This window comes from Schistocerca americana, chromosome 8 (assembly GCF_021461395.2).
Source record: "Schistocerca americana isolate TAMUIC-IGC-003095 chromosome 8, iqSchAmer2.1, whole genome shotgun sequence".
Classification (NCBI taxonomy): Eukaryota; Metazoa; Arthropoda; class Insecta; order Orthoptera; family Acrididae; genus Schistocerca; species Schistocerca americana.
The window spans coordinates 55,118,190-55,144,187 of NC_060126.1; the positions used below are offsets into that span (position 1 = coordinate 55,118,190).

Consider the following 25,998-nt stretch of genomic DNA (forward strand, 5'->3'; position numbering starts at 1 on the left):
CTCTCTTTCATTATGCCTACGACCTCTATGTCATATTTACAGTGGGGGTGAATAATCGCACCACCCGGTTCCTATACTATTGACTACTGGCAATTATTTGTCTTCTTTAACATCTCTCTCAATTTACACCAATCAAACAAATGTCGCTGTAGACTAATTTGTGATCACTTTATCGAATAACCACGTAAAATCGTTTTGCTTGTAACGGGAAACAGACCGACGCATTAAAAACAATACCAACCGAAACACCTGAGAAAATGTACCACAGATTATGGTGTAAGGCGTCGCTCCAAATCACTCAACTGTCCCGTGGCGCCGTGCTTTACACAACCTCAAGCCTCGCTTAGCAATGGTTCCAGGTCTACGACGAGCCATTCAGCCATTGTCCCCTATTCCTTTTATCTCACCGTGCACAGTCATTTTGTTAGCTGGACAGCTGGTGGAATCACTTGGGAGCTTGTGATTGATTTCTTGCGTCGATTAATGCGACTTTTTACCACCAGCCCCCGAAATGCTCAAGGCCTCTGTGTCCGTCAGTAGGTCTGTTGACCTCGGTTTAGATGTGGTGGTTCCTTCGCTTCTCCACTTGATAATCGCTTCATCGATTTGGGCAGCTGTAAAAGGTTTCAAAGGAGTTGTTTCTCCGCAGCTCCCGTCTGGAGATACGCAGCTCCTACACGACTGGGCCGCCTGCATATCATACAGAACAAAGTGCTACGAATCATTAGCAACACTCGGCGCTACACACGCACTGCGTATCTTCACAATGAATACCGCCTGAAACCCTCAAGGAAGTAATCAAAAAACGCGCCACACGACTGTAAAGGAGGCACTCGAACAATTCCTTCATCCTTGCTCTGGGAAACTACGATCACAACCATAGGTGGAAGCATAAGCGGCCAAAGACACTGCTAGTTAGGGCATAGTCACCTATGGCACGCTAACATACACCAACAAGCGACAAACGTCGGCAAGCCCCTGCATATCAGCAACGTTGACTGGAAATACCAACTGCTATTAAAGCCGACCAATAGGCTACAGCAGGGAAACCGACGAGCTCGCCCACTGACACACAAAGAAATCGCCCACATCACTCTGCACTGAGCTTCTGATACACGATCTACCGGACACAAAACGATGATGAACCTAACTGTTGCAGGTTGCTGACGCTGACCGAGAGTTCAACAACTTCACCCATCGGCAGCCGCCGGGCAACAGCGCCGCACAACGTCAAAGGTATCGACATGCGTGATACCCACTGCTATCAAAGCCTCCCCTTGCATGACCTATCGCAGGCAGCAAGATAACCGCTACTGCTCTTTCCACCCGACCTATCTATCGCAGAGATTTTTCTTCCCTTGGCTCTTACCTTGGCACTTTTTTCCCTCTGCCCTTCAAACCACTACCCTTCTTTCGACCTTTGACCCAATCTGTCTCCATATGAGCGCGTATTAATTGTTAACCTTAACCACACGTAGGCAAACATCGTAGTGCCCACATCCTGCGACACCTCTCTTATTCTGCGGGCGTGGAGGGGCTCCGCCTCTTGTTTCTCGGGTGACACCCGTTGACTATTCCACTTCCGATTTGACTGACCGCGCATCACCGACCCATTCTTCTGTTACTTCTTGTCTGGCAACGCGTAACATCTACTGGTCAATTCAGCTTTAAGTGGTGTGTCCATATACTTCTGAAATGATAATCTGATACTCCATACCAGTCATAAGATACCGATGAACATTAATCATGACTACGAATCCACTTTTGGCGCGCACGAACTATCCTAATGCAACGTCTATCCGGTTTTTTCTCCTTTTTCCGCCACACTCACTCCAAGAGGAGGCTGGTGTTCTTAGTCTTAACGCATTTTTTTTACAGACTGTAATTGATATGTATACCAACTTGGACTGAAATCATATGAGGATATTAGGATGAGCTTTTTACCGATGGCTTTATCACCGTTTCGTCCGAAAGAACAGACCCTGCGCATTCATGTAATTGATTCATCTAGATGGGCAGTGACTCCACCTTCTTCAGCGCTGGTGCAAGGGTGTGTTTGACCTCCTCCAGAAATCTCAGAGTACCGAGCGAGGAGGAAATGTACAGAGGTAGGTGGCGTTTAGTGGGAGTGTGGATTGGCCGTGAAGCGTGCAAAGATTGGCGGCACAGTTACAAGGAGCAATGTGTTCCGTGTTGCATAGTGGCTAACACACCTGCCCAGTAAGCAGGAGATCTCGAGCTAGAATCCCGATGTGGTACACATTTTTACTCGTTGCCACTGATTTCATGTAATGTCCCAAAGCAGCTGACATCAGTAATCCCTTTCCTTCCCTTTGTCCTCCTCCTTCTTCACTTTACTTATGACATATTTCACCTTCATGTCTACAGAATTTCTCCCTGTAATTTCATTCTCATGCAGCTCAATATTTATCGCATTTTGTCTCCTGAACTATGTGTTGTACAACGATTTGATTGTGCATGCAAGTGCATCGAGTGGTATAGAAAACTACCACCTGCGAAATGTGTTGTGAGTATAGTTAGTTATAAATTACACTGCTGGCCATTAAAATTGCTACACCAAGAAGAAATGCAGATGATAAACGGGTATTCATTGGGCAAATATATTACACTAGAACTGACATGTGATTACATTATCACGCAATTTGGGTGCATAGATCCTGAGAAATCAGTACCCAGAACAACCACCTCTGGCCCTAATAACGCCCTTGATACGCCTGAGCATTGACTCAAACAGAGCTTGGATGGCGTGTACAGGTACAGCTGCCCTTCTAGCTTCAACACGATACCACAGTTCATCAAGAGTAGTGACTGGCGTATTGTGACGAGCCAGTTGCTCGGCCACCATTGACCAGACGTTTTCAGTTGGTGAGAGATCTGGAGAATGTGTTGGCCAGGGCAGCAGTCTAACATTTTCTGTATCCAGAAAGGCCCGTACAGGACCTGCAACATGCGGTCGTGCATTATCCTGCTGAAATGTAGGGTTTCACAGCGATCGAATGACGGGTAGAGCCACGGGACGTAACACATCTGAAATTTAACGTCCACTGTTGAAAGTGCCGTCAATGTGAACAAGAAGTGACTGAGACGTGTAACCAATGGCACCCCATACCATCACGCCGGGTGATGCGCCAGTATGGCGACGACGAATACACGCTTCCAATGTGCGTTCACCGCGATGTCGCCAAACACAGATGCGACCATCATGATGCTGGAAACAGAAACTGGATTCATCCGAAACGGCTCTGAACACTATGGGACTTAACATGTGAGGTCATCAGTCGCCTAGAACTTAGAACTACTTAAAGCTAACTAACCTAAGAACATCACACACATCCATGCCTGAGGGAGGATTCGAACCTGCGACCGTAGCGGTCGCGCGTTTCCAGACTGTAGCGCCTAGAACCGCTTGGCCACTTCGGCCGGCGAGTCATCCGAAAAAATGATGTTTTGCCATTCGTGCACCCAGGTTCGTTGTTGAGTACAGCATCGCAGGCGCTCCTGCCTGTGATGCAGCGTCAAGGGTAGCCACAACCATGGTCTCCGAGCTGATAGTCCATGATGCTGCAAACGTCATCGAACTGTTCGTGCAGATGGTTGTTGTCTTGCAAACGTCCCCATCTGTTAACTCAGGGATCGAGACATGGCTGCACGATCCGTTACAGCCATGCGGATAAGATTCCTGCTAGTGATACGAGGCCGTTGGGATCGCAGCAAGGCGTTCGGTATTACCCTCCTGAACCCACCGATTCCATATTCTGCTAACAGTCATTGGATCTCGACCAACGCGAGCAGCAATGTCGAGATACGATAAACCGCAATTGCAATAGGCTACAATCCGACCTTTATCAAAGTCGAAAACGTGATGGTACGCATTTCTCCTCCTTACACGAGGCATCACAACAACGTTTCACCAGGCAACGCCGGTCAACTGCTGTTTGTGTATGGGAAATCGGTTGGAAACTTTCCTCATGTCAGCACATTGTAGGAGTCGCCACCGGCGCCAACCTTGTGTGAATGCTCTGAAAAGGTAATCATTTGCGTATCACAGCATCTTCTTCCTGTCGGTTAAAGTTCGCGTCTGTAGCCTTCGTGGTGTAGCAATTCTAATGGCCAGTATTGTAAAACGTCATGCATAATGTGTAGTTTTTCACACATCTCAGTACATGACTTCATATTTCGTGAACTATGTATCGTACAGTGTACACTTTTGTATGTACATTCAGGGGTGTATGTGAACACTATCTGCAAAACGTGTCACCAATGCGATTAGCAGTAAAGAGATAATAAATCAAAACTTCATGTTTATGAGTCATTTCTACTGCATGAACAGTGAAGACGTGGCAAGTGGTAAACTTTTTTTCCTTTCGTTATTTTGTGGCCTCGTCAGCAGGGAAGAAGTTTCGTAAACGTTTGAAATTTCGTGCAATGCTTCTTGCAAATTCTAAACACTCTCATTCTCAAATAGCGGAGGATCAAATAACCGCTATTCTTGCGTCTTGACCGAACGACGTGTCGCAGTGGTTAGCACACTGGACTCGCATTCGGGAGTATGACTGTTCAAATCCACGTTCGGCCATTTTGATTTACATTTCCATGATTTCCCTAAATCGCTTCAGGCAAATGCCGGAATTGTTCGTTTGAAACCTCAGGGCCGACTTCCTTCTCCCCTCCTTCCCTTATCAGATGGGACTGATGACCTCGCTGTTTGGTCCTCTCACCTCAAATCAGCCAATCAAACTCGTGTCATGGGCTACACTCCTTTCCCACACCCACCCCAATCGGTTTGGTAGGTGGGTGGCTTTTACGCCCGCAGTGATCCTCTCCACACAGTAAATGAAGTTTGTACCAAGCTTGGTCGAATTCGATGAAGTTATTTAGAAGGGGATATGGAACATACATTCATGTCGACCCTGAGGTGTCTTAACTCATGGGGTACCTCCTAGTATCGTGTCGCGTCTCTTTTTTGCCTGGCGTGCAGCAACACGACGTGGCATCTACTCGAGATATCTTTAGAATCCCCCACAGAAATACTGAGTTATGTTCACAGCTGCGAATGTACTGCCGGTGCAGGATTTTGTGCATGAACTGGCCTCTCGATTATAACTCATAAATATTCAATGGGATTCATGTCGGGTGATTCGGGTGGCCAAATCGTTAGCGGGAACTGTCCACAATGCTCTTCAAACCAATAGCGAACAATTGTGGTCCATTGACATGGCGCATTGTCATCCATAAAAATTCCATCGTTGTTTGGGAACGTGAAGCCGTTGAATAGGTGCAAATGGTCTCCAAGTAGCAGAATATGTCGAATTCCAGTCAATTATCGGTTAAACTGGACCAGAGGTCCCAATCCATTCCCTGTAAACACAGATCATCATTATAGAGCTACTACCAATTTGCACTGTCCCTTGAAGTCAACTTGGGTCCATGGCTTCGCGGGGTCTGTGCCTCACTCGAACCCTACTATCAGGTGTTACGAACTGCAATCGTGACTCATATGACCAGGCCACTGTTTTCGAGTCGTCTAGAATCCAACCGATATGGTCAAGAGTCCAAGACAGGTGCTGCAGGCGATGTTGAGCTGCTAGCAAAGGCTCTCATCATACACATTGATTTCTGAGGTTATTTCACCCAGTGTTGCACGTCTGTTAGCACTGACAAATCGACGTACATGCCGCTGCTCTCGTCGTTAAGTGAAGCCCGTCGGCCACTATATTGTTCGTGCTGAGAAGCACACCCGAAATATAGTATTCTCGCCACTCTTTTGGCACTGTGGATTTCAGAATATCGAATTCCCTACCGACTAGCAGGGTGGAATGTCCCATGCATATAGGTTCAATCACCATTCCGCGTTCAGAGTCTGTCAGTTCCACCACGCGGCCATAATCATGTCGGAAATGTTTTTACCCAAATTACCTGAGTGTAAATGACAGCGCCAATTTACTGCCCTTTTAAACGAGGCTAATCCCAAAAGTAAGGTCTCCTATTTTTATAAGTAGATTGACCCGTTTATTTCTACAATGGTTTACATCAGTTCACAGCTTGAACATTTAGCTATTTTTCGACATAATCACCATTTCTGTCGATGCATTTTTGTAGACCGTCAGTGAGAGAGCACTTCGATTTCCTGCTGCTAATAAGGCGAGTACACCGTTCGCTTGTTACACATTTTTGCGAGCTTCAAACAGGTACAACTTATTTTCAGTTATCTGGGTAGTTACTATTTTATTTTTGTAATTTCTTGCGTGTTTGAGTGCCTACTAGACACAACCTTTTATTTTAATAACAGTGTAGTGTACAGTATCGCCGTTGCTATCGACCCTCGTATCGTACAGGCTTTTGTTTGTTTGGTTAGAACAGCTCAGTGTCGGTTAGACCGTCAGTGAGAGAGCACTTCGATTTCCTGCTGCTAATAAGGCGAGTACACCGTTCGCTTGTTACACATTTTTGCGAGCTTCAAACAGGTACAACTTATTTTCAGTTATCTGGGTAGTTACTATTTTATTTTTGTAATTTATTGCGTGTTTTATTTTTGTAATTTCTTGCGTGTTTGAGTGCCTACTAGACACAACCGTTTATTTTAATAACAGTGTAGTGTACAGTATCGCCGTTGCTATCGACCCTCGTATCGTACGGGCTTTTGTTTGTTTGGTTAGAACAGCTCAGTGTCGGTTAGACCGTCAGTGAGAGAGCACTTCGATTTCCTGCTGCTAATAAGGCGAGCACACCGTTCGCTTGTAGGGTAAACATAGTCATGTGTAGGGACTGTGGTTGTTGTGAGCGGACGCAAGGAGAATTGGCCACTCTTCGGGGGCAGGTGGAGGCTTTGTCTGTTAGGCTCATCGAGCTCGAGGCGCAGGCGTCGGCTCGTAGTGGCGTTGGGGCAACTGTGGTGAGACCTATGCCTACTTCGGTGGCCTTGGAATCGCATGGAACCCCTGATGTCGCTGCGTCTTCCGGCAGTGAGCATCTTACCGGTCAGCCATCACTCCAGGGTGAATGGCGGACAGTGGTGGGCTCGCGCGTGCCTGGCCGAAAGGCGAAGGTGGGATCTGGCCGCGTGGCAGCTGCCTTACCCCTTTCCAACAGGTACGGGGTGCTTCCTAGTGGTGATGACATCGTTTTCGAGCCACCACAGGATGCCTCGCCTGTTGGGCCAGTGGCCGATTCTCCGGCAAGGTCCCGACAGTCACAGAGGGCGGGCCTATTAGTTATAGGGAGCTCCAACGTTAGGCGGGTTATCGAGCCCCTTAGGAAAATAGCGGGTAGGTCGGGGAAGAATGCCAGTGTGCACTCGGTGTGCTTGCCGGGGGGTCTCGTCCGTAATGTGGAGGAGGCCCTTCCGGCAGCTGTTGAACGCACTGGGTGTGACCGGCTGCAGATAGTAGCACATGTCGGAACGAATGACGCCTGCCGCTTGGGTTCTGAGGCCATCCTTGGTTCCTTCCGGCGGCTGGCTGATTTGGTGAAGACAACCAGCATCGCACGCGGAGTGCAAGCTGAGCTTAATATCTGCAGCATAGTGCCCAGAGTCGATCGCGGTCCTCTGGTTTGGAGCCGTGTGGAGGGTCTAAACCAGAGGCTCAGACGACTCTGCGACTATAATGGTTGCAAATTCATCGACCTCCGTTATTGGGTGGAGAACTGTAGGGCCCCCCTAGACAGGTCAGGCGTGCACTACACACCGGAAGCAGCTACTAGGGTAGCAGAGTACGTGTGGCGTGCACACGGGGGTTTTTTAGGTTAGAGGGACCCCCCCCCCTTGGGCGAAACGATAAAATACCTGACGGCTTACCAGAGAGGACATTATCATCGTTGATAAAGAACGTCCGTCCTCAGAGACCAAAAACAGGAAAAGTCAACGTAATATTGGTAAACTGCAGGAGTATCCAGGGCAAGGTTCCTGAATTAGTATCTCTTATTGAAGGAAATAGTGCGCATATAGTATTAGGAGCGGAAAGTTGGTTAAAACCGGAAGTGAACAGTAACGAAATCCTAGACACAGAATGGAATATATACCGCAAGGATAGGATAAACGCCAATGGTGGAGGAGTATTTATAGCAGTAAAGAATTCAATAATATCCAGTGAAGTTATTAGCGAATGCGAATGTGAAATAATCTGGGTTAAGTTAAGTATCAAAGGTGGGTCAGATATGATAGTCGGATGCTTCTATAGACCACCTGCATCAGCAACCGTAGTAGTTGAGCGCCTCAGAGAGAACCTGCAGAACGTCGTGAAGAAGTTTCGTGATCATACTATTGTAATAGGGGGAGACTTCAATGTACCAGGTATAGAATGGGATAGTCACACAATCAGAACTGGAGCCAGGGACAGAGACTCTTGTGACATTATCCTGACTGCCTTGTCCGAGAATTACTTCGAGCAGATAGTTAGAGAACCAACTCGTGAAGCTAACGTTTTAGACCTCATAGCAACAAATAGACCGGAACTTTTCGACTCCGTGAATGTAGAAGAGGGTATCAGTGATCATAAGTTAGTGGTTGCATCAATGACTACAAGTGTAATAAGAAATGCCAAGAAAGGAAGGAAAATATATTTGCTTAACAAGAGTGATGGGGCACAAATCGCAGAATATCTGAGTGACCACCATCAAACGTTCATTTCTGAGGAAGAGGATGTGGAACAAAAATGGAAAAAATTCAGAAACATCGTCCAGTACGCCTTAGATAAGTTCGTACCGACTAAGGTCCAAAGCGAGGGGAAAGATCCACCGTGGTATAACAATCATGTACGAAAGGTACTACGGAAACAAAGAAAGCTTCATCATAGGTTTAAGAGTAGTCGAATCATAGCTGATAAGGAAAAGCTGAACGAAGCGAAAAAGAGCGTAAAGAGAGCAATGAGAGAAGCATTCAACGAATTCGAACATAAAACATTGGCAAACAATCTAAACAAGAACCCTAAAAAGTTTTGGTCATATGTAAAATCGGTAAGCGGATCTAAATCCCCTATTCAGTCACTCGTTGACCACGATGGCACCGAAACAGAGGACGACCGAAGAAAGGCAGAAATACTGAATTCAGTGTTCCGAAACTGTTTCACTGCGGAAAATCGTAACACGGTCCCTGACTTCAGCCGTCGCACGGACGCCAAAATGGAAAATATTGAAATAAACGATATCGGAATTGAAAAACAACTGCTATCACTTAGTAGCGGAAAAGCATCCGGACCAGACGAGATACCCTTAAGATTCTACAGTGATTATGCTAAAGAACTTGCCCCCTTTCTATCAGCAATTTATCGTAGATCGCTGGAAGAACGTAAAGTACCTAGCGACTGGAAGAAAGCGCAGGTCGTTCCCATTTTCAAGAAGGGTCATAAATCAGATGCGAATAATTATAGGCCTATTTCGCTTACGTCAATCTGTTGTAGAATAATGGAACATGTTTTGTGTTCTCGTATTATGACGTTCTTAGATAATACAAATCTCCTTCATCATAACCAACATGGATTCCGCAAACAGAGATCATGTGAAACTCAGCTCGATCTATTTGCCCAAGAAATTCACAGTGCCGTAGACACTGGCGAGCAGATTGATGCCGTATTCCTGGACTTCAGGAAGGCATTTGATACGGTTCCGCACTTACGTTTAGTGAAAAAAATACGAGCTTACGGAATATCGGACCAGGTTTGTGATTGGATTCAGGATTTCCTAGAAGAAAGAACACAACATGTCGTTCTTAACGGTTCAAAATCTGCAGATGTAGAGGTAATTTCGGGAGTACCGCAGGGAAGCGTCATAGGACCTTTATTGTTTACAATATACATAAATGACTTAGTTGACAACATCGGTAGCTCCGTGAGGCTATTTGCAGATGACACGGTTGTCTACAAGAAAGTAGCAACATCAGAAGACTCGTACGTACTCCAGGAGGACCTGCAGAGGATTAATGCATGGTGCGACAGCTGGCAGCTTTCCCTAAACGTAGATAAATGTAATATAATGCGCATACATAGGGGCAGAAATCCATTCCAGTACAATTATGCCATAGGTGGTAAATCATTGGAAGCGGTAACGACCGTAAAATACTTAGGAGTTACTATCCGGAGCGATCTGAAGTGGAATGATCACATAAAACAAATAGTGGGAAAAGCAGGCGCCAGGTTGAGATTCATAGGAAGAATTCTAAGAAAATGTGACTCATCGACGAAAGAAGTAGCTTACAAAACGCTTGTTCGTCCGATTCTTGAGTATTGCTCATCAGTATGGGACCCTTACCAGGTTGGATTAATAGAAGAGATAGACATGATCCAGCGAAAAGCAGCGCGATTCGTCATGGGGACATTTAGTCAGCGCGAGAGCGTTACGGAGATGCTGAACAAGCTCCAGTGGCGGACACTTCAAGAAAGGCGTTACGCAATACGGAGAGGTTTATTATCGAAATTACGAGAGAGCACATTCCGGGAAGAGATGGGCAACATATTACTACCGCCCACATATATCTCGCGTAATGATCACAACGAAAAGATCCGAGAAATTAGAGCAAATACGGAGACTTACAAGCAGTCGTTCTTCCCACGCACAATTCGTGAATGGAACAGGGAAGGGGGGATCAGATAGTGGTCCAATAAGTACCCTCCGCCACACACCGTAAGGTGGCTCGCGGAGTATAGATGTAGATGTAGATGTAGATGTAGACGCTGTGGCAGGTTTTGTATGGCCGTGTCATACCAGCTCGCCGCCATGCTCTTCAGAAAGTTATGAACCTCTTCTTTCACCTCGTCGTCGGAGCAGAATCGCTGGAACCACAGTTATCACTGACAGGTACGGTAAGACTGAAAAAACTCAAACGGTCAATTCAGAACCGGAGAAGAGGAACGTTGAGCAAGGGCGTTCACATTATTCATGACAACGCTCACCCACACATCGCTCGGCAAACCGTTGCTCTCCTGAAACAGTTTCAGTGGAACATAATCACCCTCCCTACCTATAGTCCTGACTTGGCGCCAGTGACTATCACCTGTTCCTTAGGTTAAAAGAACATCTGGGTGGAAAGCGATTCACCTCTGACGACTAGGTGAAAGAACAGCATGGCGGCGAGCTGGTATGACATGGGCATACAAAAGCTGCCACAGAGTCTACAAAAATGCATTGACAGAAATGATTATGTCCAAAAATAGCTAAATGTTCAAGCTGTAAACTGATGTAAACCATTGTAGAAATAAACAGGTGTATGTACTTAAAAAAAAATAGGAGACCTTAATTTTGGGATTACCCTCGTACTTTGTGCACGTGATACTGCAACTATCTGTACACGTGCATACCGCTATCCAATGACTTTTGTCACCTTAGTGTACATACACCAGTTTTCATAACTTGCATGGATTATGGTAATCTGTAGACAGTTGTCGACCTGTTATATATAAGTCATAAAAATTCAGGACCGAAGCGTAGAGAAGATACAGGTGAGCGAGTGGAAGTGAAACATCGCAAGTGTAAGTAAGGGTGTCGTGTATCATTGAGAAATGTAGACTACCAGATACACAGAAGAAGAATGAAGACAGCGTGTGGGGAAGGGGTTGGGGCAGAGGAATACAGTTGTTTCTAGTATCATGATGATGTGTGGACGACTGGCTACCTATTAATGATAAGCCAGTGTTGGTAACTGGAGATCAAGGTCCTGTCGGCGGCAACATCATTGGATGCAGTGCACAAGTTAATGTTACGAAAGGAAAGGAAATGATCGCGGCCATGCCCTTTTCGAAAGAACAGTCCTGGAATTTGCCAGGAGCAATTTAGGGATGTTGGATCCGCCAGAGGTGGGTGCCGAGGAATAGCTAGGTACCTAGACAGCAGAAATAGTTAGACGTATCGGAAATCTGAGTGACACTGGTTTTTACATAACTCACGACAAGTCTAAAAAAGAACCTAATCGTCATGAAAGATCACACCACAGAAACGCGACTACGGAGCGCTGAAGCTTAGGTTGACTGTACTCCTACACTGCCAGTACACTGGACTGTCTCCGTTGCAGTTCTGGGGTGGCGCCTCGCGCGCTAGCCGTCGCGGCGTGTCTTGAAGACGGCCGTGGATTGGCGGCCAGTCATGTGGTTTACTGCGAACGTCGGAAGGCCCAGAGAGGTTGACCCAAGCCGTGGTATGGTGCACTTCCTGTCGTGCCACGACCCTCTTGAGCCGTTTCGGCCATAGACGAAATGGTACATGTGAATGTGGGGGACATACCTTCAGTCCCCCACACACGTAACACTACAATGTGCCACCCTCACACACGCGTAAGTCCGATGACGGAACCGACGACGAAGGGCAAACTTTAAGAAACCCATGCAAATGCAGCATGCTTAACAGCGTCACTGATGACATATCAAGAGCGCTACAGAAGACTTACAAGCAGTAACGACCACATATGAGATCACGACCCGAGATCCAACTTACGCCACAACACGATACATGGGACAAAAGAGATTCAAACATTGATATGAAAACAGATGAATGTACAGATATAAATGATAAGAAGAACACACAAGTATCAAGAGATACGGCACAGTAGTGTATCACAAGACTGCAACAATACTTCAAGTAATATATATGTGGAAATAAGAAATTATTTATTAATAAGAAATAAAACAACGAATTTTCTGATTGTTTCAAAGTAAAACAAGTAATTGTTTAGTTCTTTTGAGCATTATTTCAAATATGTAATTGTGTAATATGTAAAATGTATAAGTTGCAAATTGAAAATGTGTAATTTTGTACATAAAAATACATATGCCATAAAATGAGACCCAGCTACACGAACACACATCACAGATACGCAGTACAAGGCTCGAGGCTTAAGGTCATACTTCTGAGCTTCCTCTCTCACTTATGACAGAAAATGTGGAAGTAATTGTAGATACAAACAGTACTGTCATACCTGATACACAAACCACATAGTGCTGATCTCGAGACGTACATACATACAACAGTAACCATACCTGAATATAATATCCTACTTCACATGAGAAAGGCTCCAAGTTTATACTGAAGCTCTCCCACTTAAAATAGCCAGGTACAGGGAACTCCTTTATTATCGCAATCTTTCTTTTTGTCTATGATTGTCTTCTCAACTATATGGTAAAATTTGTTTTTGTTTTCCAAAATATACTTAACACATCATATTTCTAAGTAACAATTTAATTACATGAAAAACAAGAAAAGCAACAGCAGTGAGAGAAGCTGGAGAAAAATGTGAAGAGTCTATCTCTGCAGCTTTTTATTAGTTTTTAGTATCATACAACCCACGACAGTTACTGTTCTGTTCTAGTCACTCAGTAACATTACTGAATAAATAAATAACTAAATAATTACATTTTAACTAAAGTTCAGTCTTGATCACAACACTTATGTCTCAATAACATTGGTGACCGGTTTTGGTTACACTTATATAAGCATCTTCAGACCGGTGAATTAATTTTAGGAAATACTGGAGACCAATCTTAAAATAAAGTGAAAAGTGTCTAATGATGACAAAATTTTAACATGATAAAATAATACTTATTATACCCATGGCTTCCTTGGAGGATGGTAGGCAGAGCTCTCCTCAGCTGCTATGAAGCCAGCTGATGGTTATGAGTGCTGAGCATGAGCTTAAATATGCAGAGGCTTCGCCTACTTCCTCTCAGACTACTTCACAACTGCCAATCAGCGTTCATAATATGACGCTATCGTCAAAGTATAAAAGTACGAAATACACTAATAACATAAAATTGAACCATTAAAATGTCTGATTAACAGATCGTTAGTATGTGTAAAACTTATTTATATTTTAGATAATAACGGTAAACTACGATGTGTAATAGCTGTGCCCTCTATGGACAACCTTAATACTTTTACAGTGTCAGTTAAATCAAAGATGTAAAAGTTCTTGGAGTTGTGGTATATATTGATTATACCGAGTCGCCTGCATCACAATTGCATTCCTGATGGATGTTGCAGAATCGTCTTACTTTAACTGTAGTTTTCATAGTGACTTCTTTATAACAGTTGGGTAGAAGCCAATATTTGAGCTCATGCTCAGCACTGATAACCATCAGTTGAATTCGTAGCAGCTGAGGAGAGCACCGTCTATCATCCTCCAAGGAAGGCATGGGTATAATAAGTTTTATTTTATCTTGTTAAATTTTTGTCATCATTAGACACTTTTCATTTTATTTTAAGATTGGTCTCTAGTACTTTCTAAAATTAATTCACAGGTTTGAAGGTGGTTATATAAATATAAGAGAAACCGGTCACCTATGTTATTGAGTCATAAGTGTTGTGATCAAGAGTGAACTCTAGTTAATATATAATACTTTATTGATGACTGTTCCAAAAATGTTTAGCAAAATTGTACAAAGTTTGTCTAGTCAGGGAATTGGAAATTACAAAAAGATTACAAATATTAGAACCAAAATTATGAAACTTGGTATGAAAATTAAATTTAAGAAAACTTGCCTCATGAAACATATCATACCAAAGTATGCTAGAATCAATATCCAATCCAAACCTAGTATAATAACATATGTACAACAAAAGAGTAGTGTCTTATGGATTAAATCGGAAATTAGAGAAGCTTTTAAGATAAAAGACCATCCAAATGTCGAAATGTATAGTCTGCATTTATGGTTAAGTAATGAACTCTCACCTTTGATTTTTCTATTTTACTAAGCAGCACTGATGAGAAAATAGACTTTTTACGTAAAGCGATTACCCAAAAACATCAGAGAAAAATTGATTTACTCGTAGCTAAACAACAAAACAAGCTTTTAGAAAAGGTTAACGACATACATAAACTTTATCCAAGGACAATGAATCTTACAGATATTCAGTTCACAGAGTCCAAAATGTCGCTACTTGACAAAAGGCTTAAAATATAATCTGACTCCCCCACTAAATAATACGAATGTTAAACACATAATTGCTGATGTTATAGAAACAAGAAAAATATCGAAAATAAATAAAACCGAAACATGTAAGGTAGCCATAAAAACGAAAGATTTAATTCTATAAGAGAAAAATAAACCACACAGAAAAATTGAAGATAAAACACTTAAAAATATCAATAGTAAATTACTAGCAGAAAAAGAAATTGTAGTGAAGGCCGATAAAGGAAATACCCTAGTTATTATTAAAGAAGACGATTATGTAAATAAAACACTCATTTTTAATGAAATGGGATCGTTCAAATATCTAAAGACCCCACTCCAAAGTTCCACACAAAGATTAAGAAAATTAGTCGATGTGAATAATCATCTTTTGATCCCTGGAGAAAAGAATATGATGAAAATTATGAATCCCCAAATACCTAAATTAAGATCACAGATGAAATTGCATAAAAAGAGAAATCTATATGACCTATTGTCAATTACAAAAGTAGTCCTTCATATAAACTAAATATGAAACTTAATGAAATTTTGAAAGCATTCTATGTATATGACAGCAATTTCAGTATCAAAAACAGTTATGAACTAGCCCAACAAATCCACAATATAGACATCCCAACTAGTGCAAAGTTGGCCTCATTATTGAAAACTTGTAAACAAATGTACCTATTAATGAGACGATTAACATAATTAGAGATAACTTAGTACAATACAAAAGTGTGACTAATGATGAAATAATCGAATTTATAGATCTGCTTGAATGCACTTTAGACTACAATTATTTCTCTTTTAATACTAAAATCTATTGTCAGAAAGATTGCTTAGCAATGGGCAATTCTTTGGCTGGAACAGTTGCAGACATTTTCGTGAACCACATTGAGATGCATTTGCTGAAAAGTAACCCTGATATCGCAAACAAAATCATATATTACAAGCAATGTGTAGTACATTAGTGCTTTATAATGGTTCAAAAAATTAAATTGAGATGCTTGCTGTAAAATTAAAGTCTATGCATCTGAAGTTACAATTTACAGTGGAGTATGAAAATCAAAAATCTAGATCTCACTATAACTATGGGAAACATTGCTTCACCATATATAGAAAACCTACAACCACTGATATTATTGTTAATGCCACATCATGTCATCCTGACAAATATAAAAAAGCATTTTTTAAGTCTATGATACACCAATACTAAAATTACTGCTGGAAGCTAATGAGATCAAAAAAGGAAATGACTATCTTAAGACAAATTGCGAAAACCAACTCTTTCGACACACGACAGGTAGATATCATTTTTAATAAAGTGCAACAATCACAAAGTACTCCACTAATATGTAATTCAAAATATATGAAGATGACATGAGAAACATATCAGATAGAATTACTAATTTATTCAAAAATTCTGGAATAACAATAGCATTCACAACTGACAATACTATACAACAAAAATTAAGACATACCATAAGCAAAGATAATGAAAAATTTACCAATCAGGAGTATATAAGATCCAATGTAGAGACTGTGAGGAAATATATATCAGCCAAACAGGTAGAAATTTTGCAGTAAGGTACAAAGAACATACGTTGGGTACCTCACGAACAAAATCTGTATTCGACCATCACATAGCATTTAATAATCATGCTGAGGGGACAGTTGAGCAGAATCGGCAAGTTCTTCATTCTGCAAATAAAGGCTTACTTATGAATATCTTCGAAGAAATCGAGATATATACTCATTTAAAAACCAAATCATCAATGCTGCGCAATGAACAATTAGATTTTTGCAAAAAATACTTTTATGACCTTTTTGACGAAATTTTATAATGAAGATGAACCTACTCTTTTGTTTTAAAATATAAGATCAGTTATACCTATGGCAAAACCTATGTTTGAAAAATATGCTATACAACATATAAAATTTTTATTAAATTAAGATTGATTATTATAAAAACTATTAAGTCGATGAGTTCTAAATATTTAATCAGCGGTCTCATCAGTTATTCAGACATACATAATGCGGAACGTACCCTTGGTTGCTACCCTACTGTTATAAAGATGGTCACCATGAAAACTACAGTTAAAGTAAGACGATTGTGCAACATCCATCAGAGATGCAATTGTGATGTAGGCGACTCGGTATAATCGATATATATCACAACTCCAAGGATTTTTACATCTTTGATTTAACTGACACTGTAATAGTATTAAGGTTTCCCATAGAGGGCACAGCTATTACACATCGTAGTTTACCGTTTTTATCTAAAATATAAATAAGTTTTACACATACTAACTATCTGTTAATCAGACATTTTAAATGAATCAATTTTATGTTATTAGTGTAATTCGTACTTTTATACTTTGACGATAGCGTCATATTATGAACGCTGTTTGGCAGTTGTGAAGTAGTGTGAGAGGAAGTAGGCGAAGCCTCTGCATATTTAAGCTCATGTTCAGCACTCATAAGCATCAGTTGACTTCATAACAGCTTAGGAGAGCTCCTCCTACCATCCTCCAAGGAAGCCATGGGTATAATAAGTTTTATTTTATCTTATTAAAATTTTGTAGTCATTAGACACTTTTCATTTTATTTTAAGATTGGTCTCTAGTATTTTCTAAATTTAATTCACATGCCGGAAGAAGGTAATGTAAATATAACCGAAACCAGTCACCCATGCTATTGAGACATAAGTCTTGTAATCAAGACTGAACTTTAGTTAAAATATAATACTTTATTGATCACTGTTCCAAAAATATTTACCAAAATTGTATAAATGATCACATTTTCAGGATAAACTAGGTAGTTTTTTCAAGAGAAAAAGCTTCACACATTGAGAAAGTCAATAGTCCAGTTCTGACACTCATGCAAGCAGCTATTCATCTTTGCATTAATTGAGGAAATTTCTGGCTTTGCTTCTGATTGATATCTTCCAAACGTCTGCTGAATGGTGCGTTAGATCGCCACAACTGCGAGCTGGTCCGAGGGATTTATACATAACGTTCGAAATTTCTTCAATTATGGAGAGATCTGATGACCTCGGTGGCCCAGATAGGGTTTGGCATGCATGAAGAAATGGAGTAGAATTTCTCGCCTTACCTGAATAGGCATTACCTTGCTGAGATATAAGACCAGAATGGCTTGCCATGGAGGGCGGAGTGTATAATATCGCCGACGTATCGCTGTACTGTAAGGCTGCCAAGGATGACAAACAGAGGGGTCCTGATAAGACAATAAATGGCACCCCAGACCATCGCCCCTTGTTATCGGGCTGTGTGGCAGGCGACAGTTAGGCTGGTATCCCACTGCTGTCCTTGGAGCCTCCATACACTTGTTCGAACTGGAATTTCATTGACTAGAGTGAAATTGTCTTCAGTGACGAGTCTCACTTCCGATTCAGCACCAGTGACCAGCGAAGATGTGTCGGGACACTCCCCAGACAGCAGTGGTACACCAACCTGACCCGACTGTCGCTCAACACCCTGGGCTTACGTTTCAGCAAGATAATGCCCGACTGCACACGGTCTCAGTTTCTATTGCTTGTCTTTGTGCTTGTCAAAACGTACCTCGGCCAGCAACGTCGAGTGATCTCCCCCCAGATGACGACATTTGGAGCGCTATGGTAAAGGCTCTTCAACCAGCTCGGGATTTTGAGATTCTAACATGTGGATTGTACAGAATTTTTGACAATATCCCCGAGGAGAATATCCAGCAACACTGTCAATCTATGCCAGCCACTTGTGAACCAATGTGTTACTGACTCGCTCAATTCGTGAAGGTCTTCTTCTTGCATAAATCATACAAACTATCTGAAACTGTAACCATTTGTTTCTCAGTATATGTACGTCATATTTACCTGTTTCTGTCCCATTCAGATAATTCATCAGTGGTTCGTCGTTTTTTTGTCTTAGGTGTATTTTGAAGAAATATGGACGATATTGAAATTGTAATGACACTTACATCATCAGAGATGGTGATCATCCATTCATCCATGGACTGCAAAACATTAGGGAAGGAAATTGGCCATACCTTTTTCATAGGTCCCATCCTGGTATTTGCTTGGATTTTTGTATCTGGCAACCTACTATCGATTACTCAGTGTTGGTAATTGGAGTTTAACATCCTTTCTGCAGCAAGCTTGTTGGAGGCAGTGTAAAAACTAATATTATGAAAAGTTAAGGAATGATAACGCCATGCTCCTTTTGAAGGTACTATCATTGCATTTGCCAGGAATGACCTATGGAATCCAAGGAATACCTAAATTTGTTGATCTGGGGGGCATTTGATTCATCATCCTCCCAAACACAAATGTGTCACGCTGGGTAAGTCAATATGGAGACCGATGAAGGATGAGTTTCAATGACAAGGAAAGGAGCGCAGGTGAGAGATCAGAAACGTAACTTCTTGTATTATGGAGAACCATAGACAATTGACTATGTGTTATTAATGAGTCAACATAGAGATTCAAGACAGTAGAACAGTGAGGAAAGGGTGCATGAGTGTAACTAAGAAATCGGAAGTGTACTTTATTATATGTTGCTAATTGCAGACAATTATCTACTTATTGTCAATTAGAAAGTTTTGAAGGTTATAGTTTAAGGTCCCACTGAAAGTGAAGACATTGGTGTTAGAGAGCAAATTTGGATTACCAAAGGATAAGGAAGAATATTGACCGCGTCCTTTGCATAGGAACCATCCATGAATTTGCCTGCAGCGGTTTAGGAAAACCGATGAATTCCTTTGCCTGGAAGGCCACACGTTTATTTGAGCAATTTTCCTCCAAAATTCGGGTCCATTGTGCAGATCGCTTCCCCACCTCGTTCGGTAAACAGATCACAAGTGTGTCTTATTGTATCTTGCATTATGGAAAAGTGTAACTGACTGTCTGCATTTTATCAATAAATTAATATGAAGATTGAATACAGAAGAGCAGCAATGCAAGTGCTGAGTAAGTGTTGTGAGAATTCAGAAGCGTAATGTATTGTCTCATGGCAAGATGTAGACGATTGGCTACCTATCATCAATAAGTCGATATGCAGTACGAAGTTGGAAGAGGAGTGAAGAAACTGGGTGTAGCAGTATCCAACCCTTCCTAAATAGTTAACTAATTATGGTGAGAGACGGAATGGTCCTGCCGTTACTCCTTAGTGTGTCTGAATCGTTGCTTGCAAACTGCTGCACGCAGAGGGTTACTCTCAGGAATTTGTAGTCAATATGTCTAGCAATTTTCTTCCTCCCTAAATTGGTGGAATGCGACGTTTTCTTACATTGTGTATTCTAAAGTTGTCACGATGTCCCCATTTGCCTTCTCTGCTGACTACAGTTCATAGCTTGCGTTGAATTAATGTAATGACAAGTGGGAATATCACAACGTCACTATAATGAGAATCTCAAAATAAAGAGGTGTGGCCTTATTTTATTCTCTGTCTAGGTCAACGAAAGGTATAATGTTACAACTTACAGTACAAAATTTTAATCTGCAGATACAATGAAAATTTCCATAATAGTCAGAATTCTTATGAAATAAATATTGGCTAATTCTGCAGTTGTAATCGAAAAAATTTCGGAATGCTCTCGCAATAGTATCTGTAAGGAGAACAGGGAGGGTTACTATCTTGATCAATAGGTACTGCAGAAAAGGAGTATAGAATAGGAGACGGTTACATTCTTGTGCTTCACATGTTGTTACGTTGTACATACAAAAATTTATATACACTGATGACACATAAAATTATTAGTAACTACCGGCAGACAGAATGTCGGTTGATGGAAGGTATGTGTATGAGCAGAGCGGACATGAACGAGGAATCATCGCGAACGCGGAAATGCATTGACAATGGACAGGTTGTTTCAGGCAGGTGGCTGGAAACGAGTTTCTGATAATGGACAAAGCTAGGAGGCTTATTCTGAGCTGCAGTCGCGATCATCTGTGGGAAATGGTTGAGAAATTGGGAAACCAGAAGTAGGCGACAAGATGTGGTCGTCAAAGCCTCATCGCAGAGTAAGGTAGGTGACCCTATATGGCGTACCTCACGACAGACTACAGTACTGGTACAGGCACAAGTGTTTCAGACCAAACTATTCAGTACACATCACTGAAGTTGCGGATCCGCAGAAGACGACTCCAGTGTGGACCAAACGACATCGACAATTACGACAGGATCATGAAGACTGGATCGTGAACTAATGGAAACATGTCACCCAGTCAAATGTAACACGTTTTTCGGTACACCATGTTGGTAGCAGTGTCCAGATACGCCGATATCCAGGCTAACGGCTGCTGGAAACAGGCACAATACCACGGATGTGAGATGATGGGTGCATTATTATGCTACAGTGGACAATCACCTGAGCTTCCATGGCGCCTGTGGTAGTAACCACAGGCACCAAAACAGCTACGGCGCACGTGAACAATACTGCATGCTTGGTGTGTTCCATAATGGCCATCGCATATATTAGTGGTATAATTGTCCTGTCATGAGACCAGAATCGTGGTACAGTGGTTAGAGGACCATGATAGTAGACCCATGGGGGTGTTTTTACTACCAAATTCACCGGATCTGACACCAATGAAAAGTGTCTGGGACGGTATGGGAGCGAGTTCCATCCTCTCTAGCCACTGGCCCGAAGTCCAACGGAATTTCCTGCCTTGATATCCATTGCCACATACGAACGGAAACCTACCAAGTTCTTTTCGAATTTATGCCACGCAGAATATCTGCTGTATTGCTTTCCACATGTGGATCAACGCACTGTTAAGCAAGTTTTTCATAACGTTTTGGCTCATCACTATCACAATGCTTATGAGCCTAATAAAAATCCTATGTTTATTCTTATATAATGTTGTATGCGCTTACCGTTTCCAAGATTTAGTTTACGTATTGTCATATTAAATAGCCAACGGCTCGTAAGTTCCGTAGACATTAAAACTGGTGCCAATTCTAGATTCTCATGATAATGGTGCCAGGATATTCCAATTGATCACAGACTCTCTAAAATGTACTGCTATAATATGACAGTAAATCACTATTATGATGAGTACTTGAGCGTATTTCTACAGTCACTGTATGTTTGTACGTACAATGGTTTCCTTCCAGAGAGACGGATGAAGAAGTCGAAAATATGTGCAGGCAATACTTCGAGGAAGAAGTGGCAGATTGTGTACCACACAAGTGAAGACGTCACAATTGCCTCATTGTACCACAGAACTGGTCTCAGAGGAACCTCTGTCGTATTTATCTTCGTCAGATGGTTCATAATGTCTCCCCAGGTGGTGCGGTTCTGATCCCCCGTAGTTATGTTGCAAACATATGGACTCGGCTGCCTGTAACAAACGACAAGTTGGTGTAGATCAGTGAACTGTAAATTACCCCAGACCTTTAGTGTTTAAAATATTTTGTACAATTTAACTGACAAAAGTTACATTTACTAAAAATTTCACAATCATTTTTAAATTATGTATTGTTCAGATGAAACAGACCTACTATTTTAGTTACTCATAACTGCTGGTATCTGGTTAACAACCTTTTCTTTTTCTTGGGGCTTTCGCCCACATATATGCAGGGTTGCCATCGTTACTCTTAGAGCTGGCACAGATAACTTAAGGAGGTGGCAAGGTCTCATCCTCTTGCTACCTAGTCACCGACCAAGTGGATAATGTGTCTAGAGTTATCCATGCGCAAGTCTGTAAACGCTTCCGGAATATTTGCGAATCGTGCACTTGAGACGGGACCTGGGTACCAGCCCATCATTTACCTCTTGGAATGCAGGAAACGTCCTAACAACCATATCCACACTAAGTGGGACACAGTCCCTTGTCCGAATCCTGAAAGCGGGGTGCTACAACGTGCGACTATCCAGGCGGGTGATGGTATGTGATTAACTGTTGTCTGGAAACAGTCTTCTGGTTTGTTTACAGCTTACATTCGAAAAAAAATAAATCTTATGCATATCTCATACTGTTAGTTCGTCACATACACAACGAGTGTTACTTGAATTGGTATTCAGTGAAGAAGGCTGGGGGATGATCAATTATTTAATTTCGTGCGAATAATGGATCGTATAAACTTTTTATTTGCATTATGTGCAAACAGGGCTTGGATGGAATATATGGCTGTATCTGTAGGTAATAGTTCCCGCTATTGCGTATCGAAGATGGGTATCCGTTTTCACACTGGCACTTTGTTCATCTACATAATGTAATCTTCTTGTTTGATGGCAGTAATAATATGTTTTTAAACATGCCGTTTTGAGCGGAGGCCTTTGCTAAGTGGTCGAATATTTGATATATTTAATGTTGCATTTTGAAGTTAACGGACAAGACATCACACTAGCTTCATATTCAATTTCAATTGCACAGTCTTTTGAAAAGTATAGCCATTGCGGAGTATGGAAAAAATATGAAACGGAGGAAGTAGGAACTGAAGCCACGGTCGTTAGAAACTGTTGATGGAAGGAAGAAAGAGAAGGAGTGGAATAGAAGTCTGAATTTTGAGCAAAGACCCAGGCACTCGCCTCAAGTCGCTTGGAATAACAGAGAACCTAATTGAGGTCGACTGGACATGGAGGTGATGTCCGATTACGAATCCGCCGTGCTATCGACTGTGGTAACAATAGTTTATCCTCCATTGGTAGGAGAGTAATGCGAGTAGTCCAGCCCAGTAACAGAGCACAAGCGGTCGAGATACAGTATCGTAATGGCCAGTGTTCAGTGTGGAGGCTGCTCAGATGAAGCTCACATCCTGGATTCAGCTCTGGGAGAGTATACAGTCTGAGACTGCCTCCTCCTCTCACCTCACCCCACCCCTATCCTCGAATATACAATTATAGCTTACTGTCGCCCCCACCTTCATGCTTCACAGACGCCTGATTTATAGTTTAGTAAATGTATTCTTCTTCTTTCTTTCCTTACTTGTTATGCCTAGCTAAACACTGAATTTACCTTTTTATCTTGGTCTGGCAGGTCCCTTCTCTTCTCCTCTTCCCAAAACCTATTAATTCGCGGTGTATTGTTTGTTACGTTCCCCTGTACACAGTTTTCTAGCAGTCTTTTTTAGTTTTTTCGTGCAAATATGAGATTGTGCGTCTGCAAAACAGTTTTTGGTTACTTACGTTCCCAAAGTAATTTCAACGGAACTACGCCATCATCTCTAGTTTCCATTATTCTTTTTACTCGAAACTCATTGTAAAGTTTCTATGTTTGTCGCAGCTATTTTTGCCATAGAGGATCTCACGTTTGTTAATTAGGCTTAACTGTATTCATGTATGAAACACGTAGCCATGACTTGTTTTTTATGTGTTTGGAAAGATGATGAAGACCAGTAAAGCTTCCACAGTGAAGCCGGTATAATACTCCAATGGCATATATCCAGAACTGATTACTAGCCAATCTTGTCAAGTGTTCGTTCTTAAATTGTATTACAATAACTGTAGATTTTAGCTTCCTGCTTTGGATAATTTTTAAGATTAAAACTTGAATAGTTGCCCCAAGATATTTGCTCTAAGCAAATAGTATTATCAAGTATGACTGGAATCGCTAACTTGTATCGGTTTGGAGAAATAATTCTGGTTAACATCTGATCTGTAAATTAAATGGCCACTATCTTGCAATAAGTGCTCTGGAGCCGGCCAAATTATTCTACTGAACCTTCATCAGGTTTATTTGTAGTTTAAAATAAAGAAGATATGTCATCCGGTCGTGAAAGCCTTCATACTATGGTTTAAAATAAACTGTTTGAATTTTCGGTGTGTATTTTCCCTGTTAACCAATCATCTACGACAATATTTTGTAAGTTACGTCAGCAGCAGTTGCATGTGTGTTTCGTAATGTTATAGGAACGATTTTTATGTACTTGGACACATAATACGGACAAGTTTTGCATTCTTTAATGTGTGGTACAATAAATGAAGTAAACTCTTCGATAAGTGCAGCTTAAGCTCTAAGTTGGAACAATAGTGCTGCTATAATCGAATATTCTATGTGTATCCTCTTTTAATGTACAAAACAAGTAGGTTGTGACAGTAATGCCACATGTAGTTTGTACTCGAGATCGTTATGTATTTGATAAATAATTTTATCTTTGTGTTGAGATATGAAATTTTTCTCTCTTTGTGGAAACTTTTCCATTATTCACTTTGGCTACCTTGTGTCCTTACATTTCGCAATGGCGACATTACATATTTATCTCTGATTATTACGAACAAATGTAGCCTAAGTGATAAAACGTATTACACATTTTTTCAAAATACATCGTTTTTCTACAGTTTTTATGTCAAAGTGTCGAAGAAAAGTAACGTCCCTGGAAAAACATGCTACAACGTGTGTGACACCAAAGAAATCTAATAAAAACTATGTAATCCAATTAATAACATCGATTATACTTTCCTAATGTACAAACCGGAGGTTTGAAAGAACCAGAGGTTGTACTGAGTTTCAGGGAGAGCATAAGGGAACAGTTGACAGGAACCGGGGAAAGAAATACAGTAGAAGAAGAATGGGTAGCTTTGAGGAATGAAACAGTGAAGGCAGCAGACGATCAAGTAGGATAAAAGACGAGGGCTAGTAGAAATCCTTGGGTAACAGTAGGGATGCTGAATTTAATTGATGAAAGGAAAAAATACAAAAATGCAGCAAGTGAAGCAGGCAATAAGGAATACAAACGTCTCAAAAATGAGATCGACAGGAAGAGCAAAATGGCTAAGCAGGGATGGCTAGAGGACAAATGTAAGGATGTAGAGGCTTATCAAAAATGGTTCAAATGGCTCTGAGCACTGTGAGACTTAACATCTGAGGTCATCAGTCCCCTAGAACTTAGAACTACTTAAACCTAACTAACCTAAGGACATCACACACATCCATGCCCGGGGCAGGATTCGAACCTGCGACCATAGCGGTCGCGCGGTTCCAGACTTGAGCGCCTAGAACCGCTCGGCCACCACGACCGGCAGAGGCTTATCTAATGATGGGTAAGATAGATACTGCCTACAGGAATTAAAGAGACCTTTGGAGAAAAGAGAACCACTTGCATAAATATCAAGAGCTCAGGTGGAAACCCAGTTCTAAGCAAAGAAGGGAAAGCAGAAAGGTGGAAGGAGT

At 41.7% G+C, this 25,998-nt stretch overlaps 1 protein-coding gene across 1 annotated transcript in view; it reads right to left on the reverse strand.

The window, feature by feature from the left end:
* LOC124545380 (fatty acyl-CoA reductase 1-like) overlaps window positions 1–25,998 on the reverse strand; it is a 163,300-nt gene that overhangs the window by 11,793 nt on the left and 125,509 nt on the right. Inside the window, exon 7 of the mRNA XM_047124290.1 lies at window positions 21,985–22,227. Within this exon, the coding sequence (XP_046980246.1) occupies window positions 21,985–22,227 (243 nt within the window). The remainder of the gene's footprint in view (window positions 1–21,984; window positions 22,228–25,998) is intronic.